General features: G+C 37.8%; 1 protein-coding gene across 2 annotated transcripts in view; it reads left to right on the top strand.

The window, feature by feature from the left end:
- The window catches only part of IFT57 (intraflagellar transport 57), a 93,420-nt gene that overhangs the window by 42,171 nt on the left and 31,521 nt on the right, over window positions 1-19,728 (top strand). For both annotated transcript variants that reach the window (XM_049857803.1, XM_049857804.1), the window contains exon 6: window positions 7,448-7,570. In XM_049857803.1, coding sequence (XP_049713760.1) covers window positions 7,448-7,570 — 123 coding nt within the window. The remainder of the gene's footprint in view (window positions 1-7,447; window positions 7,571-19,728) is intronic.

Here is a 19,728-nt window from a genome sequence, read left to right as displayed (position 1 = left end):
CCTATTATATAACCAGAGTATTCAAACCAGCCTGGTACTGGTACAGTGACAGACACACAGACCAATGGAACAGCATTCAGAACCTAGACATAAATCCAGCTCTCTGTGGTCAGCTGATCTTTGACAAAGGGCCAGAATCCGTTAAATAGGGAAAAGGCAGTCTTTTTTAACAAATGGTGCTGGCAAAACTGGTTGTCCACCTGTAGAAAAAAGAAACAGGACCCATACGTCATGCTGTACACAAAAATACTTCAAAACGGATCAAAGACCTAAATATAAAACCTAATACGATATAGCTCATGGAATGAAAAATAGGGACAATGTTAAAAAAAAAAAAAATATGACATAAATAGACTAAAAGCTATAACTAACAATGCAGAAAAACCAGAAGATAAACTAAGTAACTGGGAACTCCTAAAAATTAAACACTTAAGCTCATCGAAAGACTTCACCAAAAGAGTAAAAAAAGAACCTACAGACTAGGAAAAAAATTTTGACTACGACATATCTGACAAGGACCTAATCTCTAAAATCTATGGAATGCTTCAACACCTTAATATAAAAAAGATAAATAATCCTATTAAAAATGGGCAAAGGATATGAACAGACACTGCACCAAAGAAGACATTCAGGTGCTAACAGACACGTGAGGAAATGTTCATGATCACTAGCCATTAGAGAAATGCAAATCAAAACCACAATGAGATACCGTCTCATCCTGACATTAGTGGTACTAATCAAAAAAAAAAAAAAAGAAAAGAACAAATGTTGGAGAGGTTGTGAGGAGATTGGAACTCTTATACACTGCTGGTGGGAATGTAAAGTGGTACAACCACTATGGAAAATGATATGGTGCCTCCTTAGAAAACTAAAAGTAGAAATTCCATAGGATCTAGCTATCCCACTTCTAGTAATAGACCCTAGAGAAATAAGAGCCCTCACAGGAATGGACATATGCACACCCATTGTGGAAATATCATAGCCAGAGCCAACTGCACAGCCTGACTTGAATTCTTGGGATTCAAAACATTCTGTAGTGCCAGACTTTTTGCTGACATAAACCAAAACAAACATTGAGCTGCCATTGAGTTAATTTCAACTCATAGCAACTGTAAAGGACAGCGTAGAACTGCCCCATAGGGTTTTCAAGGAGCAGCTAGTGGATTTGAACTCCTGACTCTTTGCTTAGCAGTCTGAGCTTTTAACCACCGTGCCACCAAGGCTCCGTCATGAACATAGCAGAGCTGAGCTGAGTTCCAGGGCAATTCTTGAGGATATCATGAAGTCATAGTCAACATTGCTTTGTGTGGTAACCTGGTGAGTCCCCTTACTTTCATGGAGTTTTCCAGTAATAGATGTGCAGCACATACTAGGAATAGTTTTACCCCAAAGAGTTAGTTTTGTTTTGTTTTGTTTTGTTTTGTTAGTTCTTTAAGGTAACAATTTATCAAAAACTTGACCAGTGCTCCCACTGTGTATCTTATCATCTGTAACTTGGGTTTAACAGTTTTTTTTTTTTTAATGTTAATACTTATTTGTTAATGGATCCGTCTCCCTCCTTTAGTATCAGGTTCATCACTCCTGCCGGGTAGTCATAGCCTACCTGGGGCCACCAGAGTTAACAAAAGGTGAAGATACTTGTAGGTTTATCAGGTTTTGTATTCACACTTAACCCGTTGTGACCAGAATAGCTTTGCAGCACTAGATAGGCTACCCAACATCTAAGAGGCTGCAGAGGGGTTTATTTACCTTCATGTGACCTCCCTTCCTGATATGCTTGGCCCTCCCGTTACACTCGCATAAGTGTAAAACCAACCACATCCCATTATATAAATAGAACATATTCTCCCTGCAGCTACTGAACTATCGCATAATGTTATCTAGGAAAAGGAGAGGTCACCGAAAGAAACTCAGGATTCTGAGCAGGCTACTAGCGCTGCATGTTTGATTTTTTAGCTGACTTTGGTGTTGTGCTCCACTATTTGAGCCCAAGGTTACTTTACAGAATGATTTTAACAGTTATCTTCAGATCTTCCTTTGCCAGTTTTAGGACTAGTTTTCACCTCATCAGTTTCTGCTTTTGCCTAGGACCATTTATTACCCTCAGTAACTAGCCACAAACTCGTAATAATAAACTGTAAACTTTCTGCAGGCAGGGATTAAATTCTTTTATCTTTCCATACCCAGTGCAGTGCCTGAATTCTAACTTTGCATGTTATAGGAGCTTAACAAATGTTTTATTAGTTAAATTAATTAATTATAAATGCAACTTAGAGATAGCCCGTATCTTATTGAGCTTCTAATTATTTCTGTAACAGCAGTAACTAGAAAACACAGTTTCCTAAGAGCTATGCTTTATTTCAGTTAATATTGTTTCAGAGAGGGATTTTGTCAGGATATTATAAAATTTTGATTAAATAGAAACAGCAGTTTATTTCTCTTATGCTAATAGCTCCACATAAAATACAGTTTGTTAAATGGAGAAACAATTGTAGAGAAAGGTGTTCTCAAATTGTTACAGCCAAAGCCCAGGTATGGAGTTTTAAAATGATTTATACTTCATGTATAGTAAAATTTTGGTGAAGATCATTCAGAAGCACTGGCAGCAGTACACTGACAGGGAGCTGCCAGAAGTTCAAGCCAGATTCAGAAGAGGACATGGAACCAGGGATGTCATTGCTGATGTCAGCTGGTTCTTGGCTGAAAGCAGAGAATACCGGAAAGATGTGTTCCTGTGTTTTATGGACTATGTAAAGGCATTAGACTCTATGGATCATAGCAAATTATGGATAACATTGCAAAGAATGGGAATTACAGAACACTTCATTGTGCTCATGAGGAACCTGTACATAGACCAAGTGGCAGTCGTTCAGTGTGATTTGAAGTCAGGAAAGGTGTGTGTCAGGGTTGTATCCTTTTACCATACTTATTCAGTCTGTATGTTGAACACATAATCCAAGAAGCTGGACCATATGAAGAATGCGCCATGAAAATTGGAGAAGACTCATTAACAACAACCTGTGATATGTAAATGACACAACCTTGCTTGCTCCAAGTGGAAAGTACTTAAGCATTTACTGATGAAGATCAAAGACTACAGCCTTCAGTATGGATTGCACCTCAACATAAAGAAAACAGAAATCCTCACAACTGGACTAACAAACGTCATGATATATGGAGAAAATACTGAAATTGTCAAGGATTTCATTTTACTTGGATCTATAATCAATGCCTATGGAAGCAGCAGTCAAGAAATCAAACAACATATTGCACTGGGCAAATCTGCTGCAAAAGAGCTCTTTAACGTATTGAAAAGCAAAGATGTTACTTTGAGGACTGAGGTACTCCTGACCCAAACCATGGTATTTTCACTTGCCTCATATGCATGTGAAAGCTGGACAATGAATAAGTAAGACTGAGTAAGAATTGATGCCTTTGGATTATGATGATGGCAAAGAATGTTGAGTATACCAGGGACTGTAAGAAAAATGAACCAATCAGTCTTGGAAGAAGTACAGCCAGAATGCTCCTTAGAAACGAGGATGGTGAGATTTCACCTTGTGTAATTTGGACACGTTATCAGGAGCTACCAGTCCCTGGAGAAGGACATCATACTTGGTAAAGAAGAGGGTTAGTGAAAAGGAGGAAGACCCAATGAGATGGATTGACACAGTGGCTGCAACAGTGGGCTCAAGCATAACAACCATTGTGAGGATGGCACAGGACTGGGTAGTGTTTTGTTCTGTTGTACATAGGGTCGCTATGAGTCAGAACTGACTCGGTGGCCCCTAACGACAACATGTATTGCTTGCTCAGTTAATGTATCCAGTTATTAGGCATTGGGAAGTTTTGAGTGAGGAACAAGATTCTGAGCTCTGCTGCTAACCAGGTCAACAGTTTGAATCCACCAGCTGCTCCTTGGAAATTCTACTCTATCCTATATGGTTGCTACGAGTCAGAATTGACTTGATGGCAATAGGTTGAATAACGTAATGCTCTTCCAAGTCTAATATTCTCGTTTAGTCCTTTTTTCATTTAGTAACTGGGTCATTTCACCGAATGTATTAGCTGTGGCCTAGGAGTGAGTGATAATTTTTGAGCTGCTACATTAAATCATTTCAGGATACTTAAAGTCAAGGGAACCAGATGATAAACTGGTAAGGGTAAAGCAGCTTATTAAAGGGCCCAATATAAAACAAGCAGTAAGCTCACACGCTAGGCCATCCTAATGCAATGTTGAATCTTCACGTACCCTTCTACTGCTTAGATCCGGGGACTGAGGCAAACAGGGCCGCTGCTAACCCATTTGCCTTTGTGAAAATTAGGAAAGCGTCCCCTTCCTTGAGTAAACATTTTTAAGTGAGTATGTTATTTACAATTTGAACAACCTTATATTCAGGCCTGAGGAAAGTGGGAATGTGAATGGGTGCACCTTCTGGCCTTGTTTGGTGATTCCAGATTTTAAAAGGTCTGCGCGTGGTGCAAAAGGTTTGCCCTCGTCTGCTAACCCGGAGGTTGGCCGTTTGAACCACCCAGTGGCGCCATAGAAGAAAGCCCTGGCGATCTGCATCTGTGGCGATTACAGCCAGAAAGCCCTGGGGAGCTCAGCTCCACTCTAACACATGGGACTACCGTGAGTCAGGACCAACAGCTCCACTCTAACACATGGGACTACCGTGAGTCAGGACCAACAGCTCCACTCTAACACATGGGACTACCGTGAGTCAGGACCAACAGCTCCACTCTAACACATGGGACTACCGTGAGTCAGGACCAACAGCTCCACTCTAACACATGGGACTACCGTGAGTCAGGACCAACAGCTCCACTCTAACACATGGGACTACCGTGAGTCAGGACCAACAGCTCCACTCTAACACATGGGACTACCGTGAGTCAGGACCAACAGCTCCACTCTAACACATGGGACTACCGTGAGTGAGGATCAGCAGCTCCACTCTAACACATGGGACTACCGTGAGTCAGGACCAACAGCTCCACTCTAACACATGGGACTACCGTGAGTCAGGATCAGCAGCTCCACTCTAACACATGGGACTACCGTGAGTTAGGACCAACTCTGTGGAGACGAGCTTGTTTTGTTTTTTAAGAAGGGGAAGAGGGAGGGGCAGGAATGAGGGGATAAAGTTGGGGAGCACTGGCATCCAGCTTCGGTTCACCTCAACAGTGGTTCCCTAAATTAAACGTGTTTAGGTCAGTGCATCTACATTCTACCAAGAATCCTGCAGAACTGCTGCTGAGAGGATGCATCTCCTTGGCTCAGCCTGGCTCTGTGGGACGAGTGTGTGTGCACCCATATCCTGGCAACCCACGCACACACCCAGATGTCAGGACTCACACACAGTGGCATACACACTCATCCACTGCACTTTTTGCTGTGGAAAATGGGCCAATCACCATTGGGCCTCCTAAAGCAGGAGACAGCTACCCAGATACGCCAGTGAATGTGTGTGCCTGGTTCCTCCGAGCAAATTGCTTGTTATGGGGCCAGTGTGTATTCATGTGAAAGAGAACTTTCCTATTGCTTCATTTTTCAACTGGGAGACCCAGGATATCCTCTGTTGCCATCACACGTTTCCATATAACTTCACAGGTCTGCTTTGTGAATGCTGTTCTCCTCACCCCTACCTCCAGTCATGGTGCTCCTGTGCTACCCTGGATTCAACTTTATAAGAAGTAACCAGCATTCCACTTAGTACTCTAAGTAATACAATGTTTTTGTATTTAAATGAGCATTTTGATGTTTAAAATAGTATCTTGAGCTTTTTTCATTTAGAGTTTCCACATTTCACTTTTCTTAAATGAATTCTTGTACTTCTTTATATTCTGGTTTTCTAAATGGAATAAACTGAATAAATATTTCAGCCCATATAGTGTGTAAACTGTAAAAGCATGTATTTAGTCATTAATCCTCCTGAATTTCTGAAAAGGAGTAAGAGATACTCTAAGATTCTCTGCCTCTTCAGGACTTTCTAATACGGGCTGAAGGGTTGGAGAGGCTTTCTTACGTCAGCAGTGCCCCAGCAGTCAGTTGGGAGTGAGTTATAATCCCCTAAAGATCTCATGCTCCCACCAAAATGTAAGCCTCAGCCTAAGGTTAATCACCTACTCAGTATTAGACTCTATTAGGAAGACTAGCCTAACGAGCCTTTCATGTAAGAGGTGCCTTTTAGTGACATAAATTCACGCTGACGATGTAATTTTACCGTGAGGTTGTTTACATTATCTTTTACCTTTAAATTTTGTATTATGAGAATTTCAAAAACATGCAAAATGAGAGAGAATAAGATAATGAACTTTTTTGCAACAGCTCCAGCAGTTACTAACATTTTGTCAGTCGTGTTTCCTCTAAAGTCCGCCTCTCTGTATTTTCTTTCCCATGGTACTTTAAACTTGTAATAAAAGCTTTTTCCATAGCCACCATACTGTTATCACACCTACAAAATTAATAACAGCTCCTTAATATCATCTAATACTCTTCCATATTCAAATTTTCCTGTCTCAAAATGTCTTTTTTACAGATTGCTTATTCAAATTAGAATCCTTATGTGGTCCATGCATTAAATTTGGTTGTTTATTTTTCTTGGGTCTCTTTTTTCCTGTATAAATAAATACTTATAATTCTTCTTTACATTGTAACTTATCAAGAAAGCTTAAGGGAAAAAAAAAAGCTACCAAAATTAATAACTTCGGCATTATCTTTAAATCATTAATTTGTACATGCCTTTCATTTCAGATTCTATAAATACTTATTGCTGAAGTGTGAAGGGTTAAGAAAAAGAAAAAAAAAGAAGTTTTCCTTTTGTGATTCAAAAACAGCCATGAATTGATTTTATCACTAAAACATGGAAACCAAATACAGAAATTTGGCCCCCACCCTATTTGAGTTCCAGAAGTTGTGTATCGAATCATGTTTTCAAGCTACATTATAGTTTGACCTAAGCAAAATATCACTTTAATTATGAATACAAAATTTAAAATAATGAGCCCTTTGCTTCTAGGATTTTATCATTTTCCTCTTTCAAATTTTCAGTTTGTATTTCAGTATAATAAATTCAAACTAGGACAATATTTTCTTAATAAACATGTATCAGTGTTTGATCTCCTCTACTGTTACTAATGAACATAGCTAAGTGGCTTGTCCATTTGATAATATTTCCATTGAACTCAATCTAATATCTCACTATGAAAATAGTTGAATCATTTATTAACATCTTTTTTTTTTAATAATTATTTTGCTGTTCTACCAGGTTGGTGCATTCTTTTCTTTCAACATTGATAGGAGGACAGAAAAGAATTTATATTGCCTTTGTAATTTTACCACCACCATGCTCGATTTAAATTGTGCAGTGCTGCTAAAATGCTTCACAGTTTTTCACCATTTCTTTTTATAAACTCTCAATCCTGTGATATCTTTCGTTCTTAGGATGTGAACGAGTCTGCCAAACAAGAAGATATTTTGGAACCCACAACAGATGCTGCAGAATGGAGTCTAGAAGTGGAACGTGTTCTACCACAACTGAAAGTCACCGTCAGGACTGACAATAAGGTGTAAAGAGAGAACGCATTTTGTTCAAATAAATCTTTATAAGGCAGTTTCAGGGCCAGGGGTGCTCCCAATTATACAACCTAAGAATGGCAGTAGTAATCAGTTTCCAGCATTTTGTCTTAATAGGGATTTAACAAATTGTCATTGAATGAATAGATAATATAATGTAGTCCCAAAAGTAAGGAATAGATCTTTAAAAGAATGGTTTGGAATACGTCATGTTTTCTTGGGATTGAGGGATGTGTACAGAAATGTATTTTCTTGGAAATCATATTTTCTTTGGGTGAATATTGAATGAAGTTGGAATTCTATGACTGATAAAACTGATTAGGCCTAAAGGATGGTTTAGAACTCTTCTGGATGGCAAAACTGAAGACATCCTGGAAGTTGCCTTAGGTAATCTGATTGAAACATATGTTTGAAAGTTAAATATTAAGAATATAATAGCAAAATCATATGTAATAAGATTTAGGGATTAGGGCAGATGAACTTGCTCATTTTATCACATTTCTGCTTCCTTTTTGCCTGCAATTGTATAAATAATGACTTCAGGATAAGCTAGTAAGTGACTAGACACTGCTATTCTAGTGTTCTATTATTAATACTATTAGTACTGTTGTAATACTGTTAGTACTGTTATTAGTACTAAGATAATCCCCACAAAAGGCACTAGACAGACATCTAGGTAAAGAAACTAAAGGACTCCTCTTATTTTCACCCTTGGAGACTGGGGACAAGCCCCAGCATTATGGAATAAGGTTCTAGGCAAGCTTGTTACTCTGAATTTCAGTTTAGTTCTGTCAGGCCCCAAGGTAGAAGACCTACAAAGATGGCCTGTTTCAGAGTGCCTGAGAAGCTAATTCTTTCTTGGAAAGTCTGAATGTGGGCTTGTAGAACTATATCCCAGAGGAGGTAAAAAGTAGCCTAGACCCCTAGGGCAGTTCCAGAATAGATCCAGGATGCCCTAAGTCTTAATGGACGGTGAACAGTGGTGGTACAAACTTCATGCAAGGTAAGTGAACAAACCCTGCAGCCTGTTTACTGTATATTTACCCGTCGTTATGGAAGACCGTTACTATTCACCTACCTTGGGGGGAAGTCTCTGTTTTCATATCTCTTGTATGTAAATATGTATCATTAAGAATTTCTTCTTCCATGATTAGAGCTTTCCTGCGAGCAGTCTAATTTTCAAAAATGTAATTTGCAATTCTTTGCTTTCATCAGAACAGATTCTCTTCTTCATAAAGTTAAAAATCACTGTTATTGTGATTCTGGTTAGAATGACATGTTAAAATAATCTTTTATCTGAGAACCTTCAAATACAGTTTAGTCCCATGAGAAAGCAAGTTTAATCTGTTCATTTTCAGGCTAAGTAAACTCTTGCTGTCAAACATCTCATTTAGGATCTAATAGGACCACACGAGGATTTTTTTTTTAAGCGCCGTCATTGATTTCCACACAACAGGAGTAACTTAATAAAGAAAAAAAGAATATAAATTTAACTGCTGACAAGTGCGGTTTTACGTAACTAAGTGCAGGCCAAATTCTATTACAAACCAATGTTGTAGTAATCACAATACTGGGTACTTGGAAAATTGATGCTCCCCTGAGTAGAGAAGCATTAACTAGTTGAAAGTTAGACTCATACCATTCATTACTCATGCTGATTTTATGAGGATAACTATGCCAAATAAATTATACAATCAAGTTTTAGACAACATTCCGGAGTGTCAGATATAGGTTTTTTTTCAGCGTTTTTTTTTTAGAATATGTGAATATCATTTTGAATTTAAATTTTTATGGTAAAACTGACCTTAAGTCATTTTGTTCTTTCAGAATTCTTTGCAATCATTTGGTGTTTGTTTCTAGTATTTTACAAATTCTTCTTTCTTCTGTCTTTCAAAAGTAGCAAATCAAAAACACAGCTTTAGGGTCAATTCTTCATTCAGCTTACTTAAGGAAAAATATAATTATATATCGGCTTGAGGAAATAAAAGGCTAATGAGTAAAAAAAAAAAAATGAGTAGGGAGATTATATTTCTAATGTCTCGGAAATAGAGATGAAATAATGTTTCAGTATGAGATGTCTTCTCACAGACTTGTTATCCTCCTTCTGTAAAGTGGTTGACTCCAGAATCAAAGTAGACTCTATTCTTCCTCACCTCCTGGCACTTCACCAAAACAAATCTCTCATTTTCTTTAGGCTAAAACAATAATCTCTCATTCTCCACTGCCTATTTATATTTTGGCCATTTAGAGAGTTTAACTTTGTGTTTGAGGGGGGAACATTTGTTTGAGGATCATTGTATTTTACTGGTCACCATTTGATTTGTTTTTATGTAGCATAGAAAAAAAAAATTTTACATGGGAAATAAGTAATACATTATTTCCATTATTTAAATCTAGTATAAGTTTCTTTAAGATGGCCTTGTGTCAGTAGTAAGTAAGTCCCATATTTATTTGGAATGGACTAAATATTTGTTTTTGCTTTTTTATTTCTCTTACAAATTCTGTTTATTCTTTATATACTTTCTAGCAGGGAATTATTTAAAAAAAAAAAAAAAAGGAAATCTCCTTTTCTGTTCTTTTTGTGTATTAGAGCACCTACTTGAGATCCTGTCAGTAACTAATATCTTATCTTTGTGTATTTGCCATAAGGCTGCTTACATGTTTTTATTGCTAAGCCAGCTTCTTCCTGTTCTCCAGCGCCACTTGCTATGTTGCCAGTTCTCAAAGAATGCAAACTAATTTTGATATTAGCTTAAACAAAATACAATTAGTGAAATAAGAATGTTGCCAAAAATGTCAATAACGTGTTCCGTAACTGCAGATAAAAGGCTCTTATTACATGCTGGTGTGCATGCATTATCTTAGTGGTTTCCTTTTTGACGTTAGTTACAGAGATACTCCTGGTGGTCACTTTTAGGGTAAGTTATGTACCCAGAGACCAGTTCAAATCTACCCCCATTTGTAATAATGTGTCCAAAGACACAATTAAAAGCTCAGTGAAGAGAGTCAATAAATTCAACCAAATCCTAGGTCATCCTACTCTAGTTAATGACCCTCAGTTATGAGCAAGTGGGTAAGGTTCAGGGGCCAATTCTTTTGAAGGACGGTCTGAAAACACCTAAACTTAGGTGTCACCTAAAATTGTCTAAGAGTATTGCTGATACAGTGTGACTCTGTATCTTGTACTTTTTGGGGTTTTTCTCTCTCTTTTTTTTTTTTTTACTCCTTCTGCCTTTTTTTTTTTTTTTAACTCTCTCCTTTTTAATATATTTTTTAAAATCTTTATGGTGCTTTAAGTGAAAGTTTACAAATCGAGTCACTCTCTCACACAAAAACTTTTATAAACCTTTTTACATATTCCCAACAGCTCTCCCCCTAATGAAACAGTCTGCTCCCTCCCTCCACTCTCTGTTTTTCTGTCCATTTCACCAGCTTCTAACCCCCTCTACCTTCTCATCTCCCCTCCAGGAGGAGATGCCAACATAGTCTCAAGTGTCCACCTGTTCCAAGAAGCTCACTCCTCACCACCATCCCTCTCCACCCCATTGTCCAGCCCAATCCCTGTCTGAAGAGCTGGCTTCAGGAATGGTTCCTGTCCTGGGCCAACAGAAGGTCTGGGGGCCATGACCACCAGGGTCCTTCTAGTCTCAGTCAGACCATTAAGTCTGGTCTTTTTATGAGAATTTGGGGTCTGCATCCCACTGCTCTCCTGTTCCCTCAAGGGTTCTCTGTTGTGTTCCCTCTCAGGGCAGTCAAATTCAGGTTATAGCCGGGCACCATCTAGTTCTTCTAGTCTCAGGCTGATGTGGTCTCTGGTTTATGTGGCCCTTTCTGTCTCTTCGGCTCGTAATTAACTTGTGTCCTTGGTGTTCTTCATTCTCCTTTGATCCGGGTGGGTTGAGACCAATTGATGCATCTTAGATGGCCACTTGCTAGCGTTTAAGACCCCAGACGCCTCTCTCCAAAGTGGGATGCAGAATGTTTTCTTAATAGATTTTATTATGCCAATTGACTTAGATGTCCCTTGAAACCATGGTCCCCAAACCCCCTCCCTTGCTACACTGGCCTTCGAAGCATTCAGTTTATTCAGTAAACTTCTTTGCTTTTGGTTTAGTCCAGTTGTGCTGACCTCGCCTGTATTGTGTGTTGTCTTTCCCATCACCTAAAATAGTTCTTATTACTATCTAATCAGTGAATACCCCTCTCCCACCCTCCCACCCTCACCCATCTCATAACCATCAAAGAATATTTTCTTCTCTGTTTAAACTATTTCTTGAGTTCTTATAATAGTCGTGTCATATGTGGATGGATATATGTCTGGATTCTTAATTCTGTTCCATTGGTCTATGTATCTGTTGTTCTACCAGTACCAGGCTATTTTGACTACTGTGCTGGTACAATAGGTTCTAAAATCAGGTAGAATAAGACCTCCCACTTTGTTCTTTTTCAGTGACGCTTTACTTATCCGGGGCCTCTTTCCCTTCCATATGAAGTTGGTTGTTTGTTTCTCCATCTCATTCTAAAAAATGTCATTGGAATTTGGATCGGAGTTGCATTAAATGTATAGATCGCTTTTGATAGGATATTTTTACAATGTTAAGTCTTCCTATCCATGAGAAAGGTATGTCTTTCCACTTATGTAGGTCTCTTGGTTTCCTGCAGAAGTGTATTGTAGGTTTCTTTGTATAAGTCTTTTACATCTCTGCTAAGATTTTTTCCTAAGTGTTTTATCTTCTTGGGGGCTACTGTAAATGGTATTGATTTGGTGATTTCCTCTTCAATATTCTTTTTGTTGGTGTAGAGGAATCCAACTGATTTTTGTATGTTTATCTTGTATTCCGATACTCTGCTGAACTCTTCTATTAGTTTCAGTAGTTTTCTGGAGGATTCCTTAGGGCTTTCTGTGTATAAAATCATGTCATCTCCAAATGGAGATAATTTTACTTCTTCCTTGCCAATCTGGATGCCCTTTATCTCTTTATCTAGCCTAATTGCTCTGGCTAGGACCTCCAGCACAATGTTGAATAAGAGTGGTGATAAAGCGCATCCTTGTCTGGTTTCCGATCTCAAGGGGAATGCTTTCAGGCTCTGTCCATTTAGGGTGATGTTGGCTGTTGGCTTTCTATAAAAAAATAGATGCCCTTTATTATGTTGAGAAATTTTCCTTCTATTCCTATTTTGTTGAGAGTTTTTATCATGAATGGGTGTTGAACTTTGTCAAATGCCTTATGTGCATCAATTGATAAAATCATGTGATTCTAGTCTTTTGTTTTATTTATGTGGTGGGTTACATTAATTATTTTTCTAATGTTGAACCATCCCTGCATACCTGGTATGAATCCCACTTGGTCATGATGAATTATTTGACTGATATGTTGTTAAATTGTATTGGCTAGAATTTTGTTGAGGATTTTTGCATCTAAGTTAATGAGGGATATAGGTCTGTAATTTTCTTTTTTTGTGGTGTCTTTACCTGGTTTTGATATCAGGGATATGGTGGCTTCATAGAATGAGTTTGATAGTATTCCATCCTTTTTATACTCTGAAATACCTTTAGTAGTAGTGGTGTTAACTCTTCTCTGAAAGTTTGGTAAAACTCTGAAGTGAAGCCGTCCGGACCAGGGCTTTTTTTTTTGTTGGGAGTTTTTTGATTACCTTTTCAATCTCTTCTTTTGTTATGGGCCTATTTAGTTGTTCTACCTCTGTTTATGTTAGATTAGGTAGGTAGTGTGTTTCTAGAAATTTGTCCATTTCTTCTAGGTTTTCAAATTTGAGTAATTTTTCATAGTAATCTGATGTGATTCTTTTAATTTCAGTTGGGTCTGTTGTAATATCGCCCATCTCATTTCTTATTCTGGTTATTTGCTTCCTCTCCTGTTTTTTCTTTTGTCAATTTGGCCAATGCTTTATCAATTTTGCTGATTTTTTCAAAGAACCAGGTTTTGGTCTTGTTAATTCTTTCATTTGTTTTTCTGTTTTCTATTTCATTTATTTCTGCTCTAATTTTTATTTGTTTTCTTCTGGTGCCTGAGGGTTTCTTTTGTTGCTCTCTTTCTATTTGTTCAAGTTATAGGGATAATTCTTTGATTTTGGCCCTTTCTTCTTTTTTGTATGTATGCATTTATTCATATAAATTAACCTCTGAGCACTGCTTTCGCTGTATTCCAAAGGTTCTGATAGGAAGTGTTTTCATTCTCATTGGATCCTATGCATTTCTTTATTCTGTCCTTAATATCTTCTATAATCCAGTCTTTTTTTGAGCAGGGTATTGTTCAGTTTTCTAAGTGTTTGATTTCTTTTGCCTGGTTTTTCTGTTATTGATTTCCACTTTTATGGCCTTAGATGGTCAGAGAAGATGCTTTGTAATATTTCAGTGTTTTTGGAATATGCTAAGGCTTGCTCTATGACCTAATATGTGGTCTATTATGGAGAATATTCCATGTGCACTAGAAAAGAAAGTATACTTGGTTACTGTTGGGTGGAATGTTCTGTATATGTCTATGAGGTCAAGTTGGTTGATTGTGGCATTTAGATCTTTCGTGTCTTTATTGAGCTTCTTTCTGGATGTCCTGTCCTTCACTGAAAGTAGTGTGTTGAAGTCCCCTACTATTATTGTGGAGCTGTCTATCTCACTTTTCAATGCTGGTAGAGTTTGTTTTATGTATCTTGCAGCCCTGTCATTGGGTACATAAATATTTACTATGGTTATATCTTCTTGGTATATTGTCCCTTTAATCATTATATAGTATCCTTCCTTATCCTTTATGATGGATTTAACTCTAAAGTCTATTTTAGCAGAAATTAATATTGCTACTCCTGCTCTTTTTTTTTTTTTTTTTTATTAAGCTTCAAGTGAACATTTACCATTCCAATCAGTCTGTCACATGTAGGTTTACATACATCTTACTCCCTTCTCCCACTTGCTCTCCCCCTATTGAGTCAGCCCTTTCAGTCTCTCGTTTCGTGCCAATTTTGCCATCTTCCCTCTCTCTCTATCTTCCCATTCCCCCTCCAGTCAAGAGTTGCCAACACACTCTCCAGTGTCCACCTGATTTAATTAGCTCACTCTTCATCAGCATCTCTCTCTCCCCCACTGACCAGTCCTTTTCATGCCTGATGATTTGTCTTCGGGGATGGTTCCTGTCCTGTGCCATCAGAAGTTCTGGGGAGCATTGTCTCTGGGATTCCTCTAGTCGCAATCATACCATTAGGTATGGTCTTTTCATGAGAATTTGGGGTCTGTATCCCATTGGTCTCCTGCTCCCTCAGGAGTTGTCTGTTGTGCTCCCTGACAGGGCAGACATCGATTGTGGCCAGGCACCAACTAGTTCTTCTGGTCTCAGGATAATGTAGGTCTCTGGTTCATGTGGCCCTTTCTGTCTCTTGGGTTCTTAGTTGTCGTGTGACCTTGGTGTTCTTCCTTTGCCTTTGGTCCAGGTGGGTTGAGACCAATTGCTGTACTTTAGATGGCCGCTTGTTGGCATTTAGGACCCCAGGCGCCACAATTCAAAGTGGGATGCAGAGTGTTTTCATAATAGAATTATTTTGCCCATTGACTTAGCAGTCCCCACAAACCAAGTTCCCCAGACCCCAGCCCCTGCTCCGCTGACCTTTGAAGCTTTCATTTTATCCCGGAAACCTCTTTGCTTTTAATCCAGTCCAATTAGGCTGACCTTCCTTGTATTGAGAGTTGTCTTTCCCTTCACCCAAAGCAGTTCTTATCTACAGATTGATCAATAAAAAGCCCTCTCCCTCCCTCCCTCCCTCCCCCCTTTGTAACCACATAAGTATGTGTTCTTCTCCGTTTTTTCTATTTCTCAAGATCTTATAATAGTGGTCTTATACAATATTTGTCCTTTTGCAACTGACTCATTTCGCTCAGCGTAATGCCTTCCAGATTCCTCCATGTTATGAAATGTTTCAGAGATTCGTCACTGTTCTTTATCGATGCGTAGTATTCCATTGTGTGAATATACCACAATTTATTTACCCATTCATCCGTTAACGGACATCTTGGTTGCTTCCAGCTTTTTGCTATTGTAAACAGAGCTGCAATAAACATGGGTGTGCATATATCTGTTTGTGTGAAGGCTCTTGTATCTCTAGGGTATATTCCCAGGAGTGGGATTTCTGGGTTGTATGGTAGTTCTATTTCTAACTGTTTAAGATAACGCCAGATGGATTTCCAAAGTGGTTGTACCATTTTACAATCCCACCAGCTGTGTATGAGAGTTCCAATCTCTCCGCAGCCTCTCCAACATTTATTATTTTGTGTTTTTTGGATTAATGCCAGCCTTGCTGGTGTGAGATGGAATCTCATCGTAGTTTTAATTTGCATTTCTCTAATGGCTAATGATCGAGAGCATTTTCTCATGTATCTGTTGGCTGCCTGAATATCTTCTTTAGTGAAATGTGTGTTCATATCCTTTGCCCACTTCTTGATTGGGTTGTTTGTCTTTTTGTGGTTGAGTTCTGACAGAATCATGTAGATTTTAGAGATCAGGCGCTGGTCGGAGATGTCATAGCTGAAAATTCTTTCCCAGTCTGTAGGTGGTCTTTTTACTCTTTTGGTGAAGTCTTTAGATGAGCATAGGTGTTTGATTTTTAGGAGCTCCCAGTTATCTGGTTTCTCTTCATCATTTTTGGTAATGTTTTGTATTCTGTTTATGCCCTGTATTAGGGCTCCTAGGGTTGATCCTATTTTTTCTTCCATGATCTTTATCGTTTTAGTCTTTATGTTTAGGTCTTTGATCCACTTGGAGTTAGTTTTTGTGCATGGTGTGAGGTATGGGTCCTGTTTCATTCTTTTGCAAATGGATATCCAGGTATGCCAGCACCATTTGTTAAAAAGATTATTATTTCCCCAATTGACTGACACTGGTCCTTTGTCAAATATCAGCTGCTCATACGTGGATGGATTTATATCTGGGTTCTCAATTCTGTTCCATTGGTCTATGTGCCTGTTGTTGTACCAGTACCAGGCTGTTATGACTACTGTAGCTATATAATAGGTTCTGAAATCAGGTAGGGTGAGGCCTCCCACTTTCTTCTTCTTTTTCAGTAGTGCTTTGCTTATCCGGGGGTTCTTTCCCTTCCATATGAAATTAGTGATTTGTTTCTCTATCCCCTTAAAGTATGACATTGGTATTTGGATTGAAGTGCGTTATATGTATAAATGTCTTTTGGTAGAATAGACATTTTTACTATGTTAAGTCTTCCTATCCATGAGCAGGGTATGTTTTTCCACTTAAGTATGTCCTTTTGAATTTCTTGTAGCAGAGTTTTATAGTTTTCTTTGTATAGGTCTTTTACATCCTTGGTAAGATTTATTCCTAAGTATTTTATCTTCTTGGGGGCTACTGTGAATGGTATTGATTTGGTTATTTCCTCTTCGGTGTTCTTTTTGTTGATGTAGAGGAATCCAAGTGATTTTTGTATGTTTATTTTATAACCTGAGACTCTTCCAAACTCTTCTATTAGTTTCAGTAGTTTTCTGGAGGATTCCTTAGGGTTTTCCATGTATACGATCATGTCATCTGCAAATAGGGATAGCTTTACTTCCTCCTTGCCAATCTGGATACCCTTTATTTCTTTGTCTAGCCTAATTGCCCTGACTAGGACTTCAAGTTCGATGTTGAATAAGAGCGGTGATAAAGGGCATCCTTGTCTGGTTCCCATTCTCAAGGGAAATGCTTTCAGGTTCTCTCCATTTAGAGTGATATTGGCTGTTGGCTTTGCATAGATGCCCTTTATTATGTTGAGGAATTTTCCTTCAATTCCTATTTTGGTAAGAGTTTTTATCATAAATGGGTGTTGAACTTTGTCAAATGCCTTTTCTGCATCTATTGATAAGATCATGTGGTTTTTATCTTTTGTTTTATTTATGTGATGGATTACATTAATGGTTTTTCTAATGTTAAACCAGCCTTGCATACCTGGTATAAATCCCACTTGATCAGGGTGAATTATTTTTTTGATGTGTTGTTGGATTCTATTGGCTAGAATTTTGTTGAGGATTTTTGCATCTATGTTCATGAGGGATATAGGTCTATAATTTTATTTTTTTGTAATGTCTTTACCTGGTTTTGGTATCAGGGAGATGGTAGCTTCATAGAATGAGTTGGGTAGTATTCCGTCTTTTTCTATGCTTTGAAATACCTTCAATAGTAATGGTGTTAAGTCTTCTCTGAAGGTTTGGTAGAACTCTGCAGTGAAGCCGTCTGGGCCAGGACTTTTTTTTGTTGGAAGTTTTTTGATTACCGTTTCAAACTCTTTTTTTGTTATGGGTCTATTTAGTTGTTCTACTTCTGAATGTGTTAGTTTAGGTAGGTAGTATTGTTCCAAGAATTTATCCATTTCTTCTAGGTTTTCAAATTTGTTAGAGTACAATTTTACGTAGTAATCTGAAATGATTCTTTTGATTTCATTTGGTTCTGTTGTGATGTGGTCCTTCTCGTTTCTTATTCGGGTTATTTGTTTCCTTTCCTGTTTTTCTTTAGTCAGTCTGGCCAATGGTTTATCAATTTTGTTAATTTTTTCAAAGAACCAGCTTTTGGCTTTGTTAATTCTTTCAATTGTTTTTCTGTTCTCTAATTCATTTAGTTCAGCTCTAATTTTTATTATTTGTTTTCTTCTGGTGCCTGATGGATTCTTTTGTTGCTCACTTTCTATTTGTTCAAGTTGTCGGGACAGTTCTCTGATTTTGGCTCTTTCTTCTTTTTGTATGTGTGCATTTATCGATATAAATTGGCCTCTGAGCACTGCTTTTGCTGTGTCCCAGAGGTTTTGATAGGAAGTATTTTAATTCTCGTTGCTTTCTATGAATTTCCTTATTCCCTCCTTGATGTCTTCTATAACCCAGTCTTTTTTCAGGAGGGTATTGTTCATTTTCCAAGTATTTGATTTCTTTTCCCTAGTTTTTCTGTTATTGATTTCTAGCTTCATTGCCTTGTGGTCTGAGAAGATGCTTTGTAATATTTCCATGTTTTGGATTCTGCAAAGATTTGTTTTATGACCTAATATGTGGTCTATTCTAGAGAATGTTCCATGTGCACTAGAAAAAAAAGTATATTTTGCAGCAGTTGGGTGGAGAGTTCTGTATAAGTCAATGAGGTCAAGTTGGTTGATTGTTGTAAGTAGGTCTTCCATGTCTCTATTGAGCTTCTTACTGGATGTCCTGTCCTTCTCCGAAAGTGGTGTGTTGAAGTCTCCTACTATAATTGTGGAGGTGTCTATCTCACTTTTCAGTTCTGTTAAAATTTGATTTATGTATCTTGCAGCCCTGTCATTAGGTGCGTAAATATTTAATATGGTTATGTCTTCCTGATCAATTGTCCCTTTTATCATTATATAGTGTCCTTCTTTATCCTTTGTGGCGGATTTAAGTCTAAAGTCTATTTTGTCAGAAATTAATATTGCTACTCCTCTTCTTTTTTGCTCATTGTTTGCTTGATATATTTTTTTCCATCCTTTGAGTTTTAGTTTGTTTGTGTCTCTATGTCTAAGGTGTGTTTCTTGCAGGCAGCATATAGATGGATCGTGTTTCTTTATCCAGTCCGTGACTCTCTGTCTCTTTATTGGTGCAGTTAGTCCATTTACATTCAGCGTAATTATAGATAAATAAGTTTTTAGTGCTGTCATTTTGATGCCTTTTCATATGTGTTATTGGCCATTTCATTTTTCCACATGCTTTTTTGTGCTGAGACGTTTTTCTTAGTAGCTTGTGAGATCCTCATTTTCATAATGTTTAACTTTGTGTTTGTTGAGTCGTTACGTTTTTCTTGGCTTTTTTCTTGAGTTATGGAATTGATATTCCTTTTTGTGGTTACCTTTTATTATTTACCCCTATTTTTGTAAGTAAAAACCTAACTTGTATCCTTCTATATCGCCTTGTATCACTCTCCATCTGGCAGTTCAATGCCTCCTATATTTAGTCCCTCTTTTTGATTATTGTGATCGTTTATCTATTGATTTCCATGATTTCCTGTTATGTGTATTATTTTGTTTATTTATTTATTTTTTAGAATTAGTCTTAATTTGTTTGTTTTTGTGCTTTCCCTATTTGAGTTGCGTTGATATCAGGACGTTCTGTTTTGTGACCTTTTATTGTGCTGGTACCTGATATTATTGGTCATCAGGCCAAACAATCT

This window comes from Elephas maximus, chromosome 18 (assembly GCF_024166365.1).
Source record: "Elephas maximus indicus isolate mEleMax1 chromosome 18, mEleMax1 primary haplotype, whole genome shotgun sequence".
Taxonomy (NCBI): domain Eukaryota; kingdom Metazoa; phylum Chordata; class Mammalia; order Proboscidea; family Elephantidae; genus Elephas; species Elephas maximus.
Note: the sequence above shows the minus strand (reverse complement) of the source record. Positions and strands in the feature narration are given on the sequence as shown.